At 32.2% G+C, this 22,013-nt stretch overlaps 1 protein-coding gene across 6 annotated transcripts; it reads right to left on the reverse strand.

Moving 5' to 3' along the window:
- On the reverse strand, nt 1-8,568 carry LOC107891620 (inositol 3-kinase). 6 transcript variants are annotated; one of them, XM_041100509.1, is made up of 8 exons: nt 8,309-8,538; nt 7,900-8,031; nt 7,777-7,816; nt 7,609-7,655; nt 7,296-7,409; nt 5,501-5,545; nt 1,601-5,131; nt 1-483 (listed from the first exon to the last, which is right to left on the reverse strand). In XM_041100509.1, exons 7-8 carry the CDS (start codon nt 2,459-2,461, stop codon nt 229-231), a joined length of 1,116 nt encoding a protein of 371 aa, XP_040956443.1. In that variant the 5' UTR covers nt 2,462-5,131; nt 5,501-5,545; nt 7,296-7,409; nt 7,609-7,655; nt 7,777-7,816; nt 7,900-8,031; nt 8,309-8,538; the 3' UTR covers nt 1-228. The 6 variants fall into 6 exon arrangements, with proteins under 6 accessions (XP_040956443.1, XP_040956444.1, XP_040956442.1 ...); XM_041100510.1 differs by having other exon boundaries at nt 5,501-7,409; nt 8,309-8,568; XM_041100508.1 differs by lacking the exon at nt 5,501-5,545.
- Nucleotides 8,569-22,013: the final 13,445 nt, after the last annotated feature.

Below are 22,013 nucleotides of genomic sequence, written 5' to 3' on the forward strand. Positions count from 1 at the left end.
TATAACCAAATCCAACTTTTTTATTGCTGAATTTATCAAAATTTTTGCAATTCTCATGTAAAATTTTGAATAGATATCATATCAGGCAGGCATTCTTCCTAATATTTACTAATTTAGAATGTGCCATTGATTTTCTGGGCAAACAAAGCTCTAAGAGATTTCTTCACTCTCCAACTTTATTTGATACAACAGCCCCAAAGGGAAAATGCTCCTACTATACTCGTATGCTTAATTTGATTTATCATAAACAGAATTTAGTAAAAACTTTTGCTGCCCCTTATATTGAGGCCGGTTAACCTGCTCTACGCTCCCTGGTGATCTTGAAAGATCCCGTCGACATTCCGCCGAAACTAATTTAGATGAACTAAGGGAAGCATGGAACTCGTCATGCCCAGCTGGCTTGGTGAAACTCACCTCATCATCTCTTCTCTCCAACCAGCACGTACCCTGCACCTTCCTTGTTTGCACCTCCTCCTTAATTCTCTGGAATGTCAAAAAAAGAGAATAAAAAACCACCTTATGAAAGAAGCATACACCGGTTTTATATCTGAACCAACACAATTTCGTATATGAAACATCGTTAATATTCTTCAAGTCTAGAAACATAGTGTATAATCATTTGATCTAGATAAAGAGTGTAAAAGCCAAGTGCCTCCATGCTGAGGGAGCTAATTGCTTATGAATAGCAGCACATTACAAGTTCCCTAAAAATAACAAAAAATTAATAGGAAGCAGATGTGTTTTGTTTCAAGACTAAGACATGTCGTTTGGGAGTAAGTCTTTAACATGAATGTCAATTCATAAACAAAGCTCGGCACAGAATAATAATAACAACTGAATGTCTCTTATGCGAGAGAATTGGTGAAGGTTGAGATATACCTTGACATTTAAAGAATAAGAATAATACCAACTGAAAGAACTTCACAAGAAATGTTTTGGCAAGCAATTTTAGCAATGTCATTTTGTAAAATCTTCAGTCAATCAAATCATCACCTCATAGTAACAACAGCACAGAAAGCAAAGGGGAGGAAAAAACCCTTCAAAAACACACAAAAGAAACCAGGCAGAGTTTCCTAAGGAAAGAACTTTGAAGTTACAAATCCCAGTTTTCGACATGCAACAAAACCGAATGAAAGTATATATACGATGCATTCACCCACACAATGAAGCTACCACGGTCAACTGCATATTTACCATAGACTAGAATCAGGATCCTATATGTTAACCATGACAAGAAACCTATAATTCCTTTCCAAGTACAAATCATTGACAAAAGAGCAGCAGCATCACTGCATTATATGGTCTGCCTTTCCCATTTACCCCCAGCTTCCAACACAGAGATCCACATAATTCACTCCCTTGAAGAATATTGCTAAGCATGCACTTGTGCTACACAAACGAAACTTTCAATCAATGCACATTTTAAATTGTTCCATTTACCAACATAAATTTCATCCCAAGTTAAAGTCCCCAAAATTCACAAATTTTCAGGGGGAAAAAGAACATATATGAAAACAGTACCTAAATGTCAACTAAAACAATTTCATATCAATGAGAATAACATAAAAAAAAAATAGCCTCAGAATATGAAGAAACAAACCTGCAACAATCTCAAGTCGAACTTAGGGAGACCAATATGAGCCACGGTAAGCGAACCAAAAAAGTTGCCCACCAAAGCAGCATCGGGAACAACCAACCCATGGACCAATCCGCCGACAAACCCACCCAAAAAACTATCTCCGGCACCGGTTGGATCAATCTGGTTTGCCCCAAAAGGCGCAATTTTCATCTTCCCATCTTTCCAATTAACTTCACATCCATCTTTCCCATGGGTTACCACCACACAACACCATAGCCTCACTTCCTCAACCTCCATAAACAGTGCCTCGTCCGAAGAGGCCTTCAAAAACTTTAATCGCGGTAACAAATGGTAAAACCCACTCTCTTTTAACCGCACAAGCTTTACCGTCCCGTTTTCGTCGAAAGCACGGATCAAAGCTTGGATATCAACGAAAACGGCGTCGCATATCTCCACCATTCTTTCCAGCGTTTCCGGTAATATCTCCCCGCCAACCCCAACCGCCATTCCAAAATCGAACTTTCTATCGGGTAGATCCGATGGATTAATCGGATCGCAGACTTCGACCCGTTTCAAGACCCGGTCCTGATGAGCATTTTCGCTATAACCCTGATCGAAATAGGCGTGGAAGACGGTGGTTTTGGAAGTGGGGACGACGATGGGGTCGTGGTTAACAGGGTATTTAAAATCGACCCCAACTTTAGAGGTTAAATGGAAAGAAACGGAAAGGCCGGTAAGGACGTTGGAGATGAAAGAGGCTGCTCCACCAAGGGTTTCGGCGACGACGGCGCCGCCTTGGAGAAGGACATCGTGGCAGTAGTTACCGACAATGAGAACACTTTGAATTGGGGTGTTTGGGGTTTGAGGGATGGTGGTTACCATGGTGGAGAGAAGGTGAAAAAGAAAAGGAGGGAGCTTTGTTGTGGTGAGTTCTGATCTGAGATCATGGAAGATGAAAAGGAAAACAATGGAGAAAGATTTTAAGAATTGAGGGAATCCATTGAAGAGAGAGAGAGATTTAGAAAGGAAGACATGAAAGCTGTAAAAGGAAGACAAAACAAAAATCTAGGTGTCAAGAAGGGGAGGACGCGCGCCAGATACTGGTTTATTTGAGGCTTATTTATATATATAGGTAGCAAAAAGGCCAAAAACTACACACCAATTAATAGAAGAAAACAAGGGTTATTTCACATTTCGTCTTTAAACTATCATTTCAATTTTAAATTCATCCTTCAATTCCAAAAACTCTTTAAAGCATCAGTTTTGTATAATCAAGTCTCTTTCTCAGTGAATATGTGTAGATGAATGAAATTTTGAATAAAAAGTGAAAACACTTCTCCATTTCCTCTGAAGAAAATTGGAGCAACTTAATCCTCGTTAATTTTGAAAGTGAGTAATTAAGGATAATTATGAAAGCCAATCAAAATTATGCCCAATTGAAGAAAAACATTAACAATGTGATTAATTATCCTTAGTTACTCACTTTCGAAATTGACAAAGATTAAATTGCTCTTTTATTTTTGAAAGGGACCAATTTGCTCAATATCAAACTTGAAAGATACTAGAGAGGCCTCTTTTACCCAAAAAAAAATTATTATTTTTAAGATGTTAAATCCAAGCTATTCATATTTATAATTTGATTCCTAATTTTTAAATATACTCTACATTAAAAGAATACATCATTTGATCCAAATGCTTTAAATATTCAATTAGGAAATGGGACCAATTTTAAAATTTAGAACATAGTTTGACAACTTATGACGGCAATAACTCAAAAACAAAATATGTTTTTAGAGGTTGTTTAAAAGCTTATAAGAGGTTACATTGAATCTTAGTTCAATTGATATAGGCATTATTATCTATAGAAAAAAACGTAAGTTCAAGTGCATTAAAACATATTATTCTCTTATTTATAAGTTGAGAAAAAATTATGATAATTTTAGATATTATTTAAAAAATAATATAGACATAATAAAACTTATAATCAACCTAAGAAAACGATTGATTCCCACAATCCTTCGTGTCAAACAAATATAACTTATATTCTTCTTTTCCCCAATTCTTCATAATTACAAATTTATAAAATAAAAAATTATTTTAGTATTTTTTATAAATTGTTAAAACAAAATGAAAAAAAAAGCTATTAAAGTGATTGGGTTCTTTTTTGTGTAATGTACAATAAAAAGTATATAAAGTTCCAAAATTATATAAAAATATATATAATTAAACTAACTATATGTAACTTCTGTTTGATAATTTTGACAAAATTACGTCAAAATTCATATAAAAATCTTAAAGTTTAGCTTCTTACAATGTTTAAATCATATTTGCTTACTCAAAAATAATAATAATAATAAATCAGATTAGAAGTCCCATAGAAAAACTCAGCCAAGTTTGATCATGTCTATACTTCGTCAAATAATGTACTTATATCAAAAATATATATTAATTTAATTTCTATCATGTGCTTGAAAATCAAATTAAGTCACGTTTTAGCCACCATCTTATCCATGCAAGACTTATGAATATATAATCAAAAATATAAATTACTATTTTCTCTACAATAATAATACAACTATAAATTACCAAAAATGCTATAGTTTTATTAATATTTTATAATTTTGTGAATAATTTTGATCTAATTAATAAAAAGAAAATTGTTTAAAGTCAACTAACCATTGAATCCTGAAAAAGCCCTTCCCCTATCCCTTTATCAAGAAGAAAAAAAGAACAGAGAATTTATGTTGTAATTTCTTTTTTAATTCCTGTTGCTGGTTTATGATTAAAAAAAATGGGGGATAAACCATATAAAGTTGAAGTAAGCAGAGAGTAATAATGGAAGGAATGAGATAATTGCCAATTTTAGATGCCAAAGTTGACAAGAAAAATACAGAATGAATTCAAGGAAGAATTCCATGGCATCTAAAATGGCTAGACGAAAGTAAAGGAATATGATTCTGCCTCATCCCAATCTATGCGTATGTATATATGTATATATATATACACACAAAAAAATCATAATAATTGTTTCGAATGTGATTCTACTTTTTGGAGCTTTACTTACAATCCTTTTTTCTTACCTATTGGATATCAAGATATGCAAAACTATGTTTGAACACAAACCACAGTTCACACAACATTATAACTACTGCTTAAGCCTAATCCATTCAAAACACAGCATGCAGCAGGGCAGGTTGTGTAAACCATCAACGATAAATAGCTTGCACATGAAGATTGTGGAAACAAACACAGCATCCGAAAAAGAGAGACAAAACTATACTGTAAATCTAATTTCTTGTATTAGATTTGAACACGGTGATTGCAGACCGCATTGATTGATGGCTGACTCAATAACTTAATTCAAGCAGTACAAAGAAACCAAAATTAGATTTGTTTATTTACTACGTAAAGGTCAGGATATGATGATAGGATAATGTAAGTGATCAAACCAGCACATGAAGATTCTCAGTCAGCACGGATGCAGCCCATAAAAGTCCTTGGATCAGGACAGCTCCCCAAGAAATGAGCTTGGGAGAAATCAAAGCCTGGATTCTGCAGAATGAAGATAACATATCGGTAGTGTAACATGCAAGTCATCCCTACAAGCGGTTGGAATATGGTTTGAACAAGGTATTGAGTCAAAAGCTTAACCATGTGGATTCAGGCCTCAATGAACCACATTAGAATTGATAACAATTCAATCACACTCAACTAAGAGGAAATAAAAGAACAGCTAAAATGATAATTTTTACTTTGTTATGAAATGTTACCATTTATATACAAGTGATCAAAAGACAAATGAAATCCTGAAAAGAAAGTTTTACCGGCATCAAAACTCAAAGCATTCCATAATAAGCACATAATACTAGCATTTTTACTGCTATCAATTACAATGCAGAAATGTTTCAACTCTGAACCAACCTTAATATAGAACAGATCGAACTCCCATTTGTAGATCACATCTTCCTGTAATTCACAAAGTAGCTTCTTGGTTTATTAATTATTAATTTAATCTTGCTTTGTTCCATATAGGATACTGTTTTATGTTCTTATGCAGTATATTAGCCAAAAGTTATCTATGACAGTAGGACCTCAATAGAGATAAAATAGTTAGACATAAAAATAAAGAATAATTAGTACAAATTTAAACAAGCAATTAGAAAGATATGTAAAACCCTTGTAAAAAATAACACCTCTTCAAAATAAGCGGAACGTTTTCCTTCTTTTTGTCACAAACAAGTCGTGGCTAAAAATTACCAATTGTGAACAATGACTAAAACATGTGGAAAAAATAATACCCCAACCAAAGGTAGCATTAGTGTTAGAAGCTTCCTTTATATGACCATGCGTTTTCTCTAAGCGACAAGATACTGTGGAAGAACCGGGAAGTTAGTTCCGTTACCCATGCCACATCAAGAGTCAAACAAAACTCGCAATATGCAGCTTCATGATGGTAGTCAAAAGAACAGATGCTTCTAGTGAGATCATGTTACGGACATGGAACTCTTAATAAAAATCTTAGGAGAAGTTAGGTAGGACTCTTAATAAAAGAAGTTATTTTATTATTCCCAGGAGAAGTTAATTGTTTTAGGACTCTTAGAATAGAAGTTGTGTTTGGTAGGACTTTAATTAGTGATATACTTTATCTAATTATTGTAATCTCTATTTAAAAGGACCTACGGAATAATAAAAGGTAAGCAGAATTTTTATTAGAAACCTAAGAGATCTGGGTGTCTCTCTAATGAGTTCTAAGGTTTCAGTCTCCCTTGGACGAGCTGAACTATCAATCACAAAAGGTCGTTCTAAGAATTGAGATAAAGGGAAGGCAATTGGTTTCGGCTTCCCCGTCAATCGCTTGGTGACACGATCCTATTCTCACATTCTTAACAGATAATTTTCCATTCCTCATCAATTCAGAAAGCACATAACTAAGACAAGATCTCATGCTTCTTGAGAAAAACCACTTCCAAAAGTCTGTAATTATAGTAGATAAGTAGCAACACTCCAATGTGAAACATATGCAGGTCAAGCATTAGCTAATGTGAGGCTTAAGTTATAAACACAATTGACACGTCAAATTCAGGTTATACTTGTCTTTGGAAATTTTCTTTTGTTAACACTTGTTACTATGATCATAGATACATTATAAAGTGACAAGCATGCGTTGAAAGAACTAATGTATGTAATTGATACAGCTATTGCTGGAAAATTTCAGGGGAACTATGGATCCACGCGAGAAAAATATAAATGAAACAAGGTAAAGCTACACATAGAATACAACTTGCTGAAATGGAAAACATCCGACCAATATCTTATTTAAGAGAGAAAACCTGAATCTTATAATTAACACAAAGACAAATGAAAGTTTCTCAAGGCAAGGGCGTCTGTCAGCGTAAACAACTTTTAACCGGGGATACGAGGGCTCGAAGTGTCGGATACAGAAATGTGTCTAACAGGGACATACTAAATTTATTCTAAGTTTTTCCATACATTTGAATGATCATACCTCCATATCTATATCTAAACATGTGTTCGGACAGGAAGCAAGAAAACATAGCTTTTAACTAGCATCAATAAGGAACAAATCGACCCAAAAATGAATAAGCTGAGCACCTTAATTTTAGCAATTGTAACACTAGAATAATTCACTACAGGATGAACTGAAAAACCACATCATAACATTTAGCGTAAGTAATTTAAAGGAAACACGATTCACCTCTTCCTGAAACCTCTGAAGCATGAGGCGCTTTTGCTCGAGATCAGTCGAATATGGGTCTAGCTGACCCTGACCTAGTATAGGTGATGACCAGGTCTGACCCTTGTCCCTCTTCTGCAATGTTATGTGCATTATATCATCCTCTGGCCTTAACTAAAATATTCCCATTTTTTATCAACTCCAAAAGAAATTAAATGATGATTCATCAGCCTAAATCATGGATTCAGCCCGGTTCACCATAATGTCAAGTTTCTATTTTTTCCCCTTTACCCTAACTTGAACAAAACAGTAATTTTCCTGGAAAACAAAATACCTAGCGTCCAATGAGGTGAATCAGTCTTCATTGGCAGAAAAATCATGCTGAAAAAAAAAAGAAAACGAAACAGAAATTATTGAATATGTAAAAAAAAAAAATTATCAAAATTGAAAAAAAAAACTGCTTGGAGTGAACATTGGAGGGTAAATTTATGTAAATATTTACCTATTCCAAGGTCTGGTCCCATTCAAATACCTTTTTTCACCTAAAAATTATAAAAGAAATTATAGAGTTTTTTAAAATAATGAAATCGGAAAGAAGAAGAACGAGGGCGAAAGCGAGAAAGACCGTTGTGAAGGAAACTGTGTCGTTTTACAGAAGCCAATTATTCCGACCGTCTTTTTCAGCGGTTGGATATTTCGTTTTTCAGTCACTGATTCTCTCTTCCGTTCTTGTTCCCGCGGTTTCTTTTAATCTTAACTGGTGAAAAAATAAACGGTAAATTATACAAATAATCATGGTTTAAATTATGTTTCCGTGGTTTCTTTTAATCTTAACTTGCGATGAAATCTCAAACATAAATTGTAAAATCAAAATAAAAATTATTAGAAATTGTGTTTTCTCTGCTTTATGGGCTTATAAATTTCATTTTGAGATTTTTACCTAAATATTACAAAAAAATAAAAAATAACTAAAATATTATATTTTTATTTATAAAAATATTACAAAAAAAACAAAAAACAAAAGAAAAAAAAACCTGCAGCGATGTGACAACACCCTGGAGGAGAGCAACTCATAGGCGGCACAAAAGGTGCCATTCCCATGTGCAGCACCAATGGTGCCTTTCCCATGGGTGGCACTGCCCATGTAATGGGCCATCCGGGTGGTGGGTGAGGGGAAGAGAAGGAGAGGGAAAGAAGAAGAAAGAAAGAAAGAAAAAGAAAGAAAAGGAAAGGAGAGGGAAGAAAGAAAAAGATGGAAAGGAGAAGAACAAAAAAGAAAGAAAAAGAAGGAAAGAAAAGGAAAGGAGAAGAGAAAAAAAAAAGAAAGAAGGAGAAGAGGGAAAGAAAAAAAAGGTAAATTTTTTTATTAATTTAAATTTTTTGTAATATTTGTATGTAAAAAATTTATATTATGAACATTGTAAGTGTTTTATTATTTTATTTAGTATATATATTTTATGAAATTTATTTAGCATGAAAAAATTCATGGTATATACATTGTATGTTGATTAGGAATTTTTTTATGAAATTTATTTAGAATGTTGTAATTAGTTTTTTTAGAAAAACAGCATTAAAAATAAAATGATAAAAAAATGTTTAAGAAAACATAAAATACGAGAAGAAAAAAACGGAAATTATATATTCACCGAAAGTAATAAAATCCAAAAAATGGTATATTTAATAAATTTCAAACATAATGCACTGAAATAATATAAAATTATAAAATTAGAAATTATGATATTTTTTAAAGTAATAAAATACGGAGAAAAAAATACGAACAAATGGCTAAAGTAAGTGTTTTACTAACTTTTTTAAAAATTAAAAAATAAGTAATACAAATATTTCTAATAAAATGTACTAAAATAATATAAAATAATAAAATACGAAAATAATATATTTTTATTGAAAGTAATAAAATTCGGGAAAATAATACGAGCAAATGGTAGGAATAAGGGTTTTTTTACACTAAATTAATTTAAAAAACACACTAAATCCCTAAATTTCAAACATAATGCACTGAAATAATGTAAAATTATAAAATTAGAAATTATGATATTTTTTAAAGTAATAAAATGCGGAGAAAAAAATACAAACAAATGGCCGAAGTAAAGAGTGTTTTACTAACTTTTTTAAAAATTCGGAAATAATTAATAAAAAAAATTTAAACAAAATATACTGAAATAATCTAAAATAATAAAATACGAAAATAATATATTTTTTTGGAAGTAATAAAATTCAGGAAAATAATATGAGCAAATGGCAGGAATAAAGGTTTCTTATTTACGCTAAATTAATTTTAAAAACACACTAAATCCCTAAATTTCAAACATAATGCGCTGAAATAATGTAAAATTATAAAATTAGAAATTATGATATTTTTTAAAATAATAAAATGCGGAGAAAAAAATACAAACAAATGGTCAAATTAAAGAGTGTTTTACTAACTTTTTTTAAAATTCGGGAATAATTAATACAAAAATTTCAAACAAAATGTACTGAAATAATATAAAATAATAAAATACGAAAATAATATTTTTTTTGGAAGTAATAAATTTTGGGAAAATAATACGAGCAAAGGGCAGGAATAAGGGTTTCTTTTTTACACTAAATTAATTTAAAAAACACATTAAATCCCTAAATTTCAAACATAATGCACTGAAATAATGTAAAATTATAAAATTAGAAATTATGATATTTTTTAAATTAATAAAATGAGGAGAAAAAAATACGAACAAATGGTCAAAGTAAAGAGTGTTTTACTAACTTTTTTAAAAATTCGGAAATAATTAATACAAAAATTTCAAACAAAATGTACTGAAATAATATAAAATAATAAAATACGAAAATAATATATATTTTTTGGAAGTAATAAAATTCGGGAAAATAATACGAGCAAAAGACAGGAATAAGGGTTTTTTTACACTAAATTAATTTAAAAAACACACTAAATTCCTAAATTTCAAACATAATGCACTAAAATAATGTAAAATTATAAAATTAGAAATTATGATATTTTTTAAAATAATAAAATGCGGAGAAAAAAATTCGAACAAATGGCCGAAGTAAAGAGTGTTTTACTAACTTTTTTTTCAACTTGTAGGCATCGTAATGGATCCATTGATTAAACCCGATAGACACATATCTGATGCGGCTAATAAGGCGGTATGATTTTATTATTTGTTAATCACGGGTTCTATTTATTTAAAAAGGATGTACGTAATATATAGAAATAAATCATGTTATCGTAATATTTTTCTGTAATTTAACTGGATCAGGACTCCTATCGAGTAATAAGGGGCTGTGTGAATGGTTTAAAGAAAGCTCTGGATGCACGGTTGGTGCCGTACTTGGAGCAAGCCGGTTTTGGGACAGCAGCATTGATCCGGACCTCCGATTTGTGCTATGATTTATTATCTGCGGTAGTGGAGCGGTGGCGCCCGGAGACCCACACTTTTCATTTTCTGTGTGGGGAGTGCACGGTGACCTTGGAGGATGTAGCAATACGGCTTAGGCTCCCAATTGATGGGACAACGAGTCAAATTTTATGGGCTTAAAATTTACATGGCTGAAAGCCAAATTTGGACAATTATCAGCGACTGCCACTGAAGGTGAGTTGATGTGCACTGTTCGAGCGTACATCATGCATATCCTAGGGGGAGTACTCATGTCCGATGCAAACAACAATAATGTGCATTTGATGTACTTGCCCCTATTAGCTGATTTGTCCAATGTTCGCTCGTATAGCTGGGACTCCGCCATTCTAGCAGTGTTGTATCGGGAGCTTTGCCGGACGACAAACCCGGATGTTGTAGACATGGGCGGATGCCTCACATTGTTGCAGTCTTGGGCGCTCTATCGGATGCCATTTTTGGCATCAGTTAGTCACCAACCGTATGTTTATCCACTAGTGAACATATGATAAAATATAACTTGTCATTATTTGTAGTCATAGTATATTGACTAATGTTACCAACCCTAAACCCTATATTTGTTTTCATAGGTGGAGTGTTCGTCCAGGTATCGGGAGGTCGCACACTGTCCCGATATACCGACTCATGCTGGAATAGCATGCCCCGGAAGGGGTAAGCTGCTATTCTAATATTCATGACATCTTACTTTCTATATCTTACTCACACGTTATGGCTAATTAGTACCATGTTATTAATCATGCAGTTTATATGGATGCCATACAGTAGGCCGAAAATTACAGACGTGGTACCCTCGTCGGCATACGTTCATTCTAACATATGGTGCACTAACGCACCAATTATAAATTTGAATGTAGTCGAGTGGTATCAAGGAGATCGAGTGCTCCGACAGTTTGACTGCATCCAACATATCCCGGATTGCCCATGCGAGATGGGGGAGGTTCACGGCATGAGTAAGAGAGGAAAACCGCATTTGGATTGGAGCATTAAGCACCGAAAATTTGTGGTGCTGTGGAACGATCGAATGCGTCGAAGACCTCATATGGTTGTGGCTTCCAAATTGCAACCATCATTAGAGTATATACAATGGTACTATAGTTACGGGAAGCCATATATACTTGGAGGCCAGTCGACTGTAGTCCCCCCGCATATGCAGCAACTTGGGGGATTGGACCCAGCGGTCCCGATGGATCCGGATCCTGTGACATATTATTCTCTAGAACCAGAGCTCGAGCAGGAACCCCAGCTAGATCCCGAACAATCACAGTCACATGGGGATTCACATAGCTATCGTCCGGATTTGGCGGGCGGTAACTATTTTTTGAGCTTCTAAGAGGGCGAATACGCCTACGAGTTTGAACTCTTTAGATCCTACCAGCCGCAGTGCGGCATGCTCGGTCCGTCCGACCCGTATCTGCAGCATCATGTGACTCCTTCCGGTTCAAGTTCATCGATGCCGAACGAGCCACAGGATTTTTCCTCTATGTTTGCCACACCCCCACCTGCGTCGAATGATGATGTTGATCGTCGCAAACACCCAAAACGTGATCGTCGACCTCCAAATAGGTATACCTCTAGGACCACACCATCGAACCATCAATTTTAGGGGTTTAATGCACTTTTGTACATTACAAAGTTTGTATTCTTTTTGTATAAATTTAATTATTCTAATTTTAAGTATGCTTACTACGGGACTTTTTTGTATAAATTTAATTATTCTAATTTTGCATTATATTAAAGCTGAATTTAAGGTTAAATGCCTCCATTTTCAATATAATTTTAATAATTCCAAATGCGCACATGGTATTTTATAACTTAATTTGGATACAATTTAAGTATAAGCATAAGCTGAATAATAAAAATTATTTCAAATGAATTATACTTTTTATAACACTACATATAAAAATTTTACATCATTAGGTCAATTCCGACCTGATCCGGACGATTGTCCAACATGAAAGTTCCGATGAGGGCATTTATTCCGACTATGACCACTTAACCTGCATAATCCACAATGCTTACCGTCGGATTTCTCCTTAATGTCCATTTTATTACGGATTCTGCTTGATTGCGGACGACCTCTTGGATTCCTCCGTAGCCCTCTACCTGGGAGAAGCTCGAAAGTCGTCGGAGGCACCTCCCACGTAGATAGGTCAGGCAGGACGGGGAACTCATTTTCCCATACACGTAATGTGCGCTCGAGCGTGTACACATCATCGATATATTGTTCAACATTAAGGTTAACTTTAGCACACGCTGCCACGACATAGGACCTGGTTGGTATACCAGGTCGACGACTGATGGTCTCAGTAACTCGAAACGTTTCTAGTCGCCGTGAATATATTTCTACATTCATTGACCTAACCATCCGATGGTTTGCAACCATTACATCCCTGACATGTTCGATAAACATGTGTCTCGCTTCCATCTGGTCGACTTGTTGCTGACCCATTATTGGCATCAAGGTAGCCAGCCTGTAGAAAGTAGCAGAAAAGACAGATGCAATCGGAAGATGACGTGTTTTCAACAAGACAGCGTTGATCCCCTCGACTAAGTTTGTAGTCATTTGGCCATAACAAAAGCCCTCGTCAAAACTTTAAGCCCATTGCCACGGCTCCATTATGCCCAACCATTGTCGGAAAGATGTGTTTGTCTGCCCCACCATGTCACTCTCATGCCGGATCATTCTTTGGCGGAAAATATGTGGTTCTATCTCGTACACTGCATACGTATTAAAAAAATTAAGTTCTAGTAACCCGATAACATAAAACATTACAACTTATATTAAAAATATAAGGTTATCATTTACCCATTGCCATGACTTGTCTCTTCGAGTCTGCATTCTTATAATCTTTGTTGAAGTTAGCCGCAATGTGACGGATGCAATAAATGGATCTCCATGGCACACCAGAACGTCTAATTGCTGCAATTAAACCTTTCCCTCTATCAGAGATGATGCAAATATTATCGTTTCTAATAACATACCTTCGCAAGTTAGTGAGGAAGAATTCTCAAGACTCCAAGTTCTCTTTATCTACGATGGAAAATGCTATCGAGAGCACGTTTCTATTGCCGTCTTGAGCAACAGCAAGAAGTAGGATATGTGTATATTTTTCATATAGCTAGGTCCCATCCACCTGCACAAATGGTTTGCAGTGGGGAAATGCCCGTACACATGGATCAAAGGTAGGCCCTGTCTGCAACTCAATCACAGTCCCCGGTACGTACTCCTGCATAGCAGCTATCCATCCTTGTAGCTTGTTATATGACGAATCGTAATCCCCATACAGTTGCTCCATTGCCATCTGTTTAGCTATCTATGCCTTTCGATTTGATACTCGATATTGGAATCTTGTTTGCATTTCAGCAATCAGTACAGAAACTTTAATAGTCGGCATGTCCTTCACCATTGGCATGATACACGTATAGATAGTTTTCGAATCAAGTTTTCCATGATCTTCTGTCATACGTGTTGATGTGCATGTATGAGGACCGACAAATTTTCGTATCTCCCATATCTGAGAACTTTTAATGAATGCAGCTCATACCCACCAATTGCAGCCTTCCGCTACCTTCCAACACTTCCCAATATATATTGTCGGAGTAGACACTACGACTTTATAATCCACTGATATATTCATGTTGTACCGTTTAATATCAAATATGCACTCTTCTTTACAGCTGAATCTCTGGCCTATGAATAACTCCTCATGATCAGAATTTACGGCCAGCTCGTGAGGATGAACTATTTCAGGGTACTCCGGGAACTCAGCTACATACGCTGCATCGGGGTCTATGAGTGACATGTGTAGCCCAAGATTATTGTGTATTAAAATACGTCGCATCTGCTACCCGACCGAAGAAGCGTTAATGTTTCCATCGTTGTTGACATCTTCATCGTCAATATCATTAGGTACATCGTCCACATCGGGATCACTATCACTATCGACCTCTTCATCCGAATGATCGCTACCACTTTCTTCTTCACCACCAACCACATCAATATCGGATGTAATATTCAGATCGATACCGATCCCACCCATAGTCGATTCACTATCAACGTATGATATTGGAGCCACCTTCCACGGTTCTTCAGCTTCGTGTTCTTCATCGAATGCATTGATATCTTCATTTTGCTCCATACCGGCTAACTCAGCAAATAAGTGAATCGGTGCATTCTTGTCACTCCCATTCCCGCAGTAAAGAACGACTATTGTCTCCACATCTTCGTCATTTACAACTTCTATTTCGGTGAATTTGACCGAATTTGTCGAAACTGGAAACTCGTAGAAAATTTTTGATATCCTTCTCCCACAACGTCTAAGAATTTTTGCATTAATCATTGCCTTCATTTCATCCAACGAGACATTTCTATTAAATCTTATTGCTATTTGTTGCCGACATTCAAATACACATCCAACACTTATTGTCAAGATGACTCCATCGAAATAAATGCATACAAAAAACTAAAATCCATCTTCAATATTCAATCTGTCAAAAAATAAACAAAATCTCAAAAAAAATCTCCAACGGTAAATAAATTACTTAAATAAAAAAATTAATGTTTCAATATGCAATTTTTCATCCTTAAGCTCGTACTTTTTCAGTTATCATTTTGTAAATGAACATCATTTAACCACTAATCCTAACAACTAACACAATAAAAATAATAATAGTTTTATACTCAAAATAATAGTAACTAACAATAATAAATAGGGTTTTACTAAAAATAATAACTAACCATAATAATAATACTAGTTTTTTACTAACAATAATACTAAGTAACATCTAAACCCTAAAAACTAATAATAATAATAATAATAATTAAAACTACCAATTTTAGTTTTTATTAATCTTAATAACTAAACTAACAACAAAAAATAATAAAAATTATACAAAAAAACATAACAACAATATAATCAATTATTTTAAAAAAAATACATTTTTTTCTCTTCTCTTTCTCTATTTTTCTCTATTTTTCCGCAGCACCTCCTTTTTCTCTTATTTTTCTTCTTCTTTTTCTCCTTCAGCTGGACGGATCTCGTGTTTATAACACGAGTGGTGCTGCCCATGGGAAAGGCACCATCAGTGCCGCCCATGGGAATGGCACCTTTGGTGCCGCCTATGGGTTACCCTCCTCTAGGGTGTTGTCACATCATGCAGTCTTTTTTTCTGTTTTTTGTTTTTGTAATATTTTCGTAAATAAAAAAATATATAATATTTTGGTTATTTTTTATTTTTTTGTAATATTTAGGTAAAAATCCCTTTCATTTTCTAGTTAAAGATTTATCAAAGTTTGATTTAATTAATTATTGAGACTTAATTTGTGCTTTAATTTTTCTTATTTAGTATTCACACATCTTCTGTTTTAATTACAATTATTCAAGTTTGTTAAATATATGGTTGGTATGGACGAGTGTGTTACGTTCAAAATATGGAATGAAAGAGATAATTCCAGAGAGTATAGGAAAAAGAAATAGTTCTGCACTATGGAAAACAATTGAGAATGTTTGGCCTATATTAAAAGACAACCTATGCTGGTCAATTAAAGCTGGAACGGAAGTCTGCTATTGGAAAGACAACTGGATTCCTACAGTTGGGCCACTGATCAAACATGTCCAAAATCTAAATAGACCAACACATGATTGTTTGCTCAAAGGCATGATAACAGAAGAAGGTGTTTGGAACCTAGAAGCATTCAGAGAAAACTTAGCAAACAAAATAATATAAAAAATTATAGACATACCCCCCCACATCATTTAGCAGGGCCCGATAAACTTAGATGGATACATACCAAATGATAACAAAAAATTCATGGAATACTCGAGACACCGGGTGGAAGGAAATTTGGAAATATCCAGGTCCCCAACGTATTCGATTCTTCCTATGGCTAGTTTGCAAACAACGGCTGCTCACCAATTTAGAAAGAGCACGAAGAAGGCTCAGCCACAACATCTCTTGCCCGGTCTGTCAACATAACATAGAAGATGTTCTACACATTCTCAGAGACTGCCCGACAACTAAAGAAATTTGGTTAAACATTGTCCCTCTAAACTAGCAAACTCAATTCTTTTCAAGTAATATTTTTGAATGGGTAATTTAAGACATCACGAGTGGCTGACATGGGCTAAAGCTTCTTGGCCCATCCTTTTTGGGCTAGTAGCATGGCGTATATTGAAGAATAGAAACCTATTAGTCCTTCAAGGTTTAACATGAAATTTAGCAGAAACCATCAAGATTTCTGTTTGTTGGGCAAGACAGTATACCAACTCTCATGCGTGGGATCCATCTCAAGATTTAAATAAAGAATTCGAGCAGAACTTAGGAACAACTGTTGAGTAAAGACGTAGATTTAGGCTTTGTTTTTCTTTTAATTTAGCTTGTTTTTCCACCAAAAAAAAATATTTGGTTGGTATTTAATAGCTTAGAATGGTTGCCTTATCAGTTAGAATAATTAAATTCATAATTTTTTAATTCATTTTAATACTAGTGACAAACTGTATAAATTGTTTATGCCATTGTTAGAATTAAGCCTCCCCATTCTTAATGTTGCCGATAAATTAAACCTTGAGCGTTAAATTATAAGATGATTTATCAGCTAAGAAAGTAATTTCAACAAGCTACATCTTTACTATTAAATAGGTAATGAGAGAAAAGAATATCATCATTGAGTTTGTTAAAAATTATTGAATAGCATGTTATAGTTTATCTATTTTATATTCTTATAATTCTGTTACCATTTTTAAAATTTTTTAAAATTTTTTTGTTTAATTTTAAAAAATCCGATTAATATTTTTACTATTCATTATTAATATCTTTATCATACTATTTACATAATTCTACAAAATAAAAAACAATTTAATATATTTTTAGTAATAAATAAAAAATAAAATAATTCAAATATTGTTTCACCAGTATTTTTAATTAATGTCATTATTTAAATGATAACAATGTTATTATACACACCAACAACTCATGAATTGCAGGGGATAAAAAATTAGTTTAATATAAAGCAAATTTTTAACTCAATTTTAGAAATAATTAGTTTCGGTGCAATTCTATAGCTGACATGCATATGTTTTTATCTTCTTCTCTTTTGTTTTTAAAATATTTTTAAATCATTATTAATATTTTTTTTTGTTGCATGTCCTTTTTTACAAGTGCTTTTTTTATTGTACACTTTTTTGTACTGTGGGTATATTTTTATTCTAAAAAATTATCAAGTGTTTTTTTTTAAGAAATAGAAAATTATTTATTGTGTATTTGATATTCCAATTATTATATTTTTGTTTTTTAATTAACAAATATTTCTAATCCATTGTACGTTGGGGGTTCATTTAATATTTTGGGCTATAATTTAATATGCTTAAATATATTTTATCAATATTTTGTACTGTAATTTAATATACTTAAATATACAGTTACATAATTAATAGTACTATATTACTTAAATATACTTATATAATAATGCCTAGACACTACTTTTACTAGATCAATTTAATAAAGGTTTTTATTTCTACCAATGAGTACACAATTTATTTTACTTTTTTGATAAAAAAATTTAAATACTATTTTGTAAATAATACTATTTCATTAAAAAATACATTATTTCTATATATGAAAAGCGTGTCCATGACTATTGGCATAATGAAACCTGTCAGGGAGGAAAATGATAGGGATTTAGGGAAGGAAAAATTATAAAATTAATCACCCAACTATTAGGATGTTCAATTACCTAACAATGACCTTTTTATATGCAAAATAAAAAATTTAGTCCTCCAATGTTTACAAATTATATCAATTTAGTCCTAAATCTAAGTAATTTAACAAATTTAACAATCAACTTTACACATTATGTTAATTTAGTCTAAATTCTTAAAAATTAAATTTAGAAAACTTTAAAAATAAAAAAATATTTAAAACTTTATTTTTTTTGATAAAAATACATAAGGTTTTGTAAAAAAAATACATACCAAATTATAACCATATTTATAAATAAATAAATATTTTCTCATTTTTTAACATGAAATTATATTTTAAAATAATAATTTTATAAATAAAATGTTAATCTTATAAATAAAACAATTTAAGGGGGAAAACCCATAAATAGTACTTAAACAGATTCAATTTTTCTCTTTTTTTTGACATTAGCAACCAATTACATGTTCAAGTTGGGTAAAAAATTACAGTCTGAAGTTGAAAATTGGTGAAAATCGATATATTTAGGTTGTTGCGCAAAATGAATTTGTTGTGTTTGATGTTATGCTTGTGGGCGAGCATGATTTGAGAATATATAGGTGATGATGAGGTCTTAGAGACCCAATAAAGTGGAAGGTCATTTCAATAGCTCTACAACCAATTTATAGTTCGATGGTGCAATGATGGAAGATGTAAAAACAAAAGAGATCAAAGTAAGGGTTATTAGTACCAGTGGTTGTGGGCGAAGGCAATGTCCAATTCTTGGCAAATTTGATGAGGACTAATGAGAAAGGCTAGACTTATAATAAAATTTATTATTTATAAAATAAACTAAAAAAAATATGAAAGTTTGAACCTGGTTCAGTCTTAATTGTTGATTTTTAAGTATATATATTTTATTTATAAAATTATTAAATAAATAAATTTCATGTAAAGAAAGAGAGAAATGAATGTTCATTTATTTATATTTTTATAAAATATTATGTATTTTTATTAAAAATGAACTTTTAAATAATTTTTTCAAAGTTTTAAAATTTTTATTATTCAATTTTTAAGAAGATTAAATTGACATAATGTATAAAGTTGAGGGCTAATTTGTTAATTTTTTAGAATTAGGATTAAATTGATAAAAATATAAACATTGGACGGCTACATTTGTTATCATGTCAATGAAAAAAAAGCCACTGTTAGTAATTTAAGGGAAGAGTGACCAAAATATTAAAATTTGATAATATTAATGACTAAAATAGACAATTTTAAACATGAGTGACCAAAACAGAAACACACTAATAATGCATTCCTTTAGGGAAATAGATAATGGGCTTATTCCGAATTCAGTCCCTCACTTTTTTTATTATGCAATTAAGTCACTATTTGAAGCATTTAGCATGTTCAATTACGTCCATACCTTGAATTAATTAATTAATTTTATTACTAAATTTAGACAAAAGTAAGTTATATTCTCTTGGAATAATAAAATATTATGTTTGAATAAATTTTTTAATTATTTATAATGATAATAATTGAAAAATAATTTATTAATTTAATAATTTAAAAATATATTTACAATTTAAAAAATTATAACTTGAAAATATTTTCATATATATATTTTTATTAAATTTGTATAATCTTTTTAGCATTATTATCATTTATAAAATTAAACAATAAATTTTGTAATAAATTTCCCACGCAAGTGGGGCAATTTTACTAGTACATGATGAAAATGGAGAGATAATCTAATAATATTATTAAGCAACGTTGAATGAAAAGTAAGAAAAACGCATTATGGGTAAATTATAAAAAAAATAAAATATATATAGCAATGTAATTTTTTTTAAAAATACCTAAAATAGAAAAATGTTAAATTTAAGAAAGAACAGAAAAAAGAGTGTAATAATGCTTATATATATATTTTTTATATTCTTCATGTCCAGTTTTACGGTCCATGTTTAGAGTTCGTATTTGTCCCTCCTGACAATGTCGTCTCCAAAGTTCAAACCTGGATCCTTCCCTCGGGAGTGCAATGTGCCTTACCATTATATCCCACCACTTGTTGGTATAATGCTATTATACATCAGTGATCACTAGCCCAAATCCCAAGTAGTATCTGGGTCGTCTACCCGCGACCTAGATAGATCCCACCAGACGATTGAGTGTGAGGCAAACCGTGAGAGAACATCGAAGGGAGCTCGCAGACCCAGCTCGCAAGGAGAGCTTGCACGAACCAAGGGAAGGCCGTGGTCTTAGTTCGCATATACTCAAAGAGCTCGTAGAAGGGAGACCACATGGTCTGACAGACAACCCAGAGTGAAACACGTGCTTGGCATGCCTGAAGTCCGCTTAGAATGTCAGTCTTAGGAATAATAGGGTCAAGTCATAAATAGCGAGGTCATGTCATGAACAGTAATAATATGTATAAATATCCGAATGTTCTCATTAATAAGATACGAGATAAAATTACTCAACAAATGCATATCTTTTTAATTGAATTTAAATCTACATTGTGTATTATTATAACTTGATATCATACGCAAAGATTGTTTTTAATAATGGCACAAATAGAACGATTAACATGTATAATGATGATTTGTAACTTTAGGATCAAAATGAAATAAAATAAACTTTAAAATATCAAAGTGATAATAGATGTTGACATCGTGATTCATAGGACTGATGGGAGGAGGCAAGGGTTCCGAACCTCTAAAAAAAAAAAATTATGCTTTTAGTCTCTGGAACTTTATAAAATTTAAAATAAATTAATTGTAAATTATAGTTTGACCTAAAAAATGATAACTTTTTTTATGTAATTTTTTAATATATCTATAAAAATATATTTTAATTCTTATAAAAATATATAGCGCAATCTTAACCGAAAATTTCGAATAATAATATCAATATGTGGGTATATGTTGATTCTTGATGTATTGAAAAATTAGATGGTTGTTTTTATATTTTAGTTTTGGTTGTGTACAAGTATAAAAATAAAAATAAAAATAATACAACTTAGATTAATAATTAAATATGTAAATTTAAATTACCCATTTGAATTCCTTTCTGTTAGGTTGTTAATATTTGGTTAATAACAGTTGAGGTCCTATATCAGTTTAGTTTCTCATATTCTCTTTCATGTATCGACCTTATATCATTTGTTTCTATTATACATTTCAACAAACATAATTGAGTTTCGGTATCTTTCATATTAGAAGACAGTAATTTAAAATATTAATATAAAATTAGAGTCAATGAAATGAAATTTCGAAGAAAGATTGGAAGATTTTGTATGTATTAATTCTTTTAATTATTTTTATACATCAATTCACACAACATGCTTATTAGATAAACTTTTAAATTTTATGAGTTCAACCATATTTAAATAAAGATTAAATCTAGTGTTAATGTAAATTAAAAATTTTAAATATATTTCTTTTTAAAGGTAAATTCAGTAATTCATTCAATGAATAAAACCATACAATTCAAAGAAAAAAATAACAAACACTCATCGTAGATGATGAAGGAGAAATTCTATCGACACAACAAATGGTTTAGCCTCAACATAATAGAACATTATAACACGTTGACAATTAGCTTTGTCACAACTCAAGTACGATACATC

Source organism: Gossypium hirsutum, chromosome D09 (genome assembly GCF_007990345.1).
Source record: "Gossypium hirsutum isolate 1008001.06 chromosome D09, Gossypium_hirsutum_v2.1, whole genome shotgun sequence".
Lineage (NCBI taxonomy): Eukaryota > Viridiplantae > Streptophyta > Magnoliopsida > Malvales > Malvaceae > Gossypium > Gossypium hirsutum.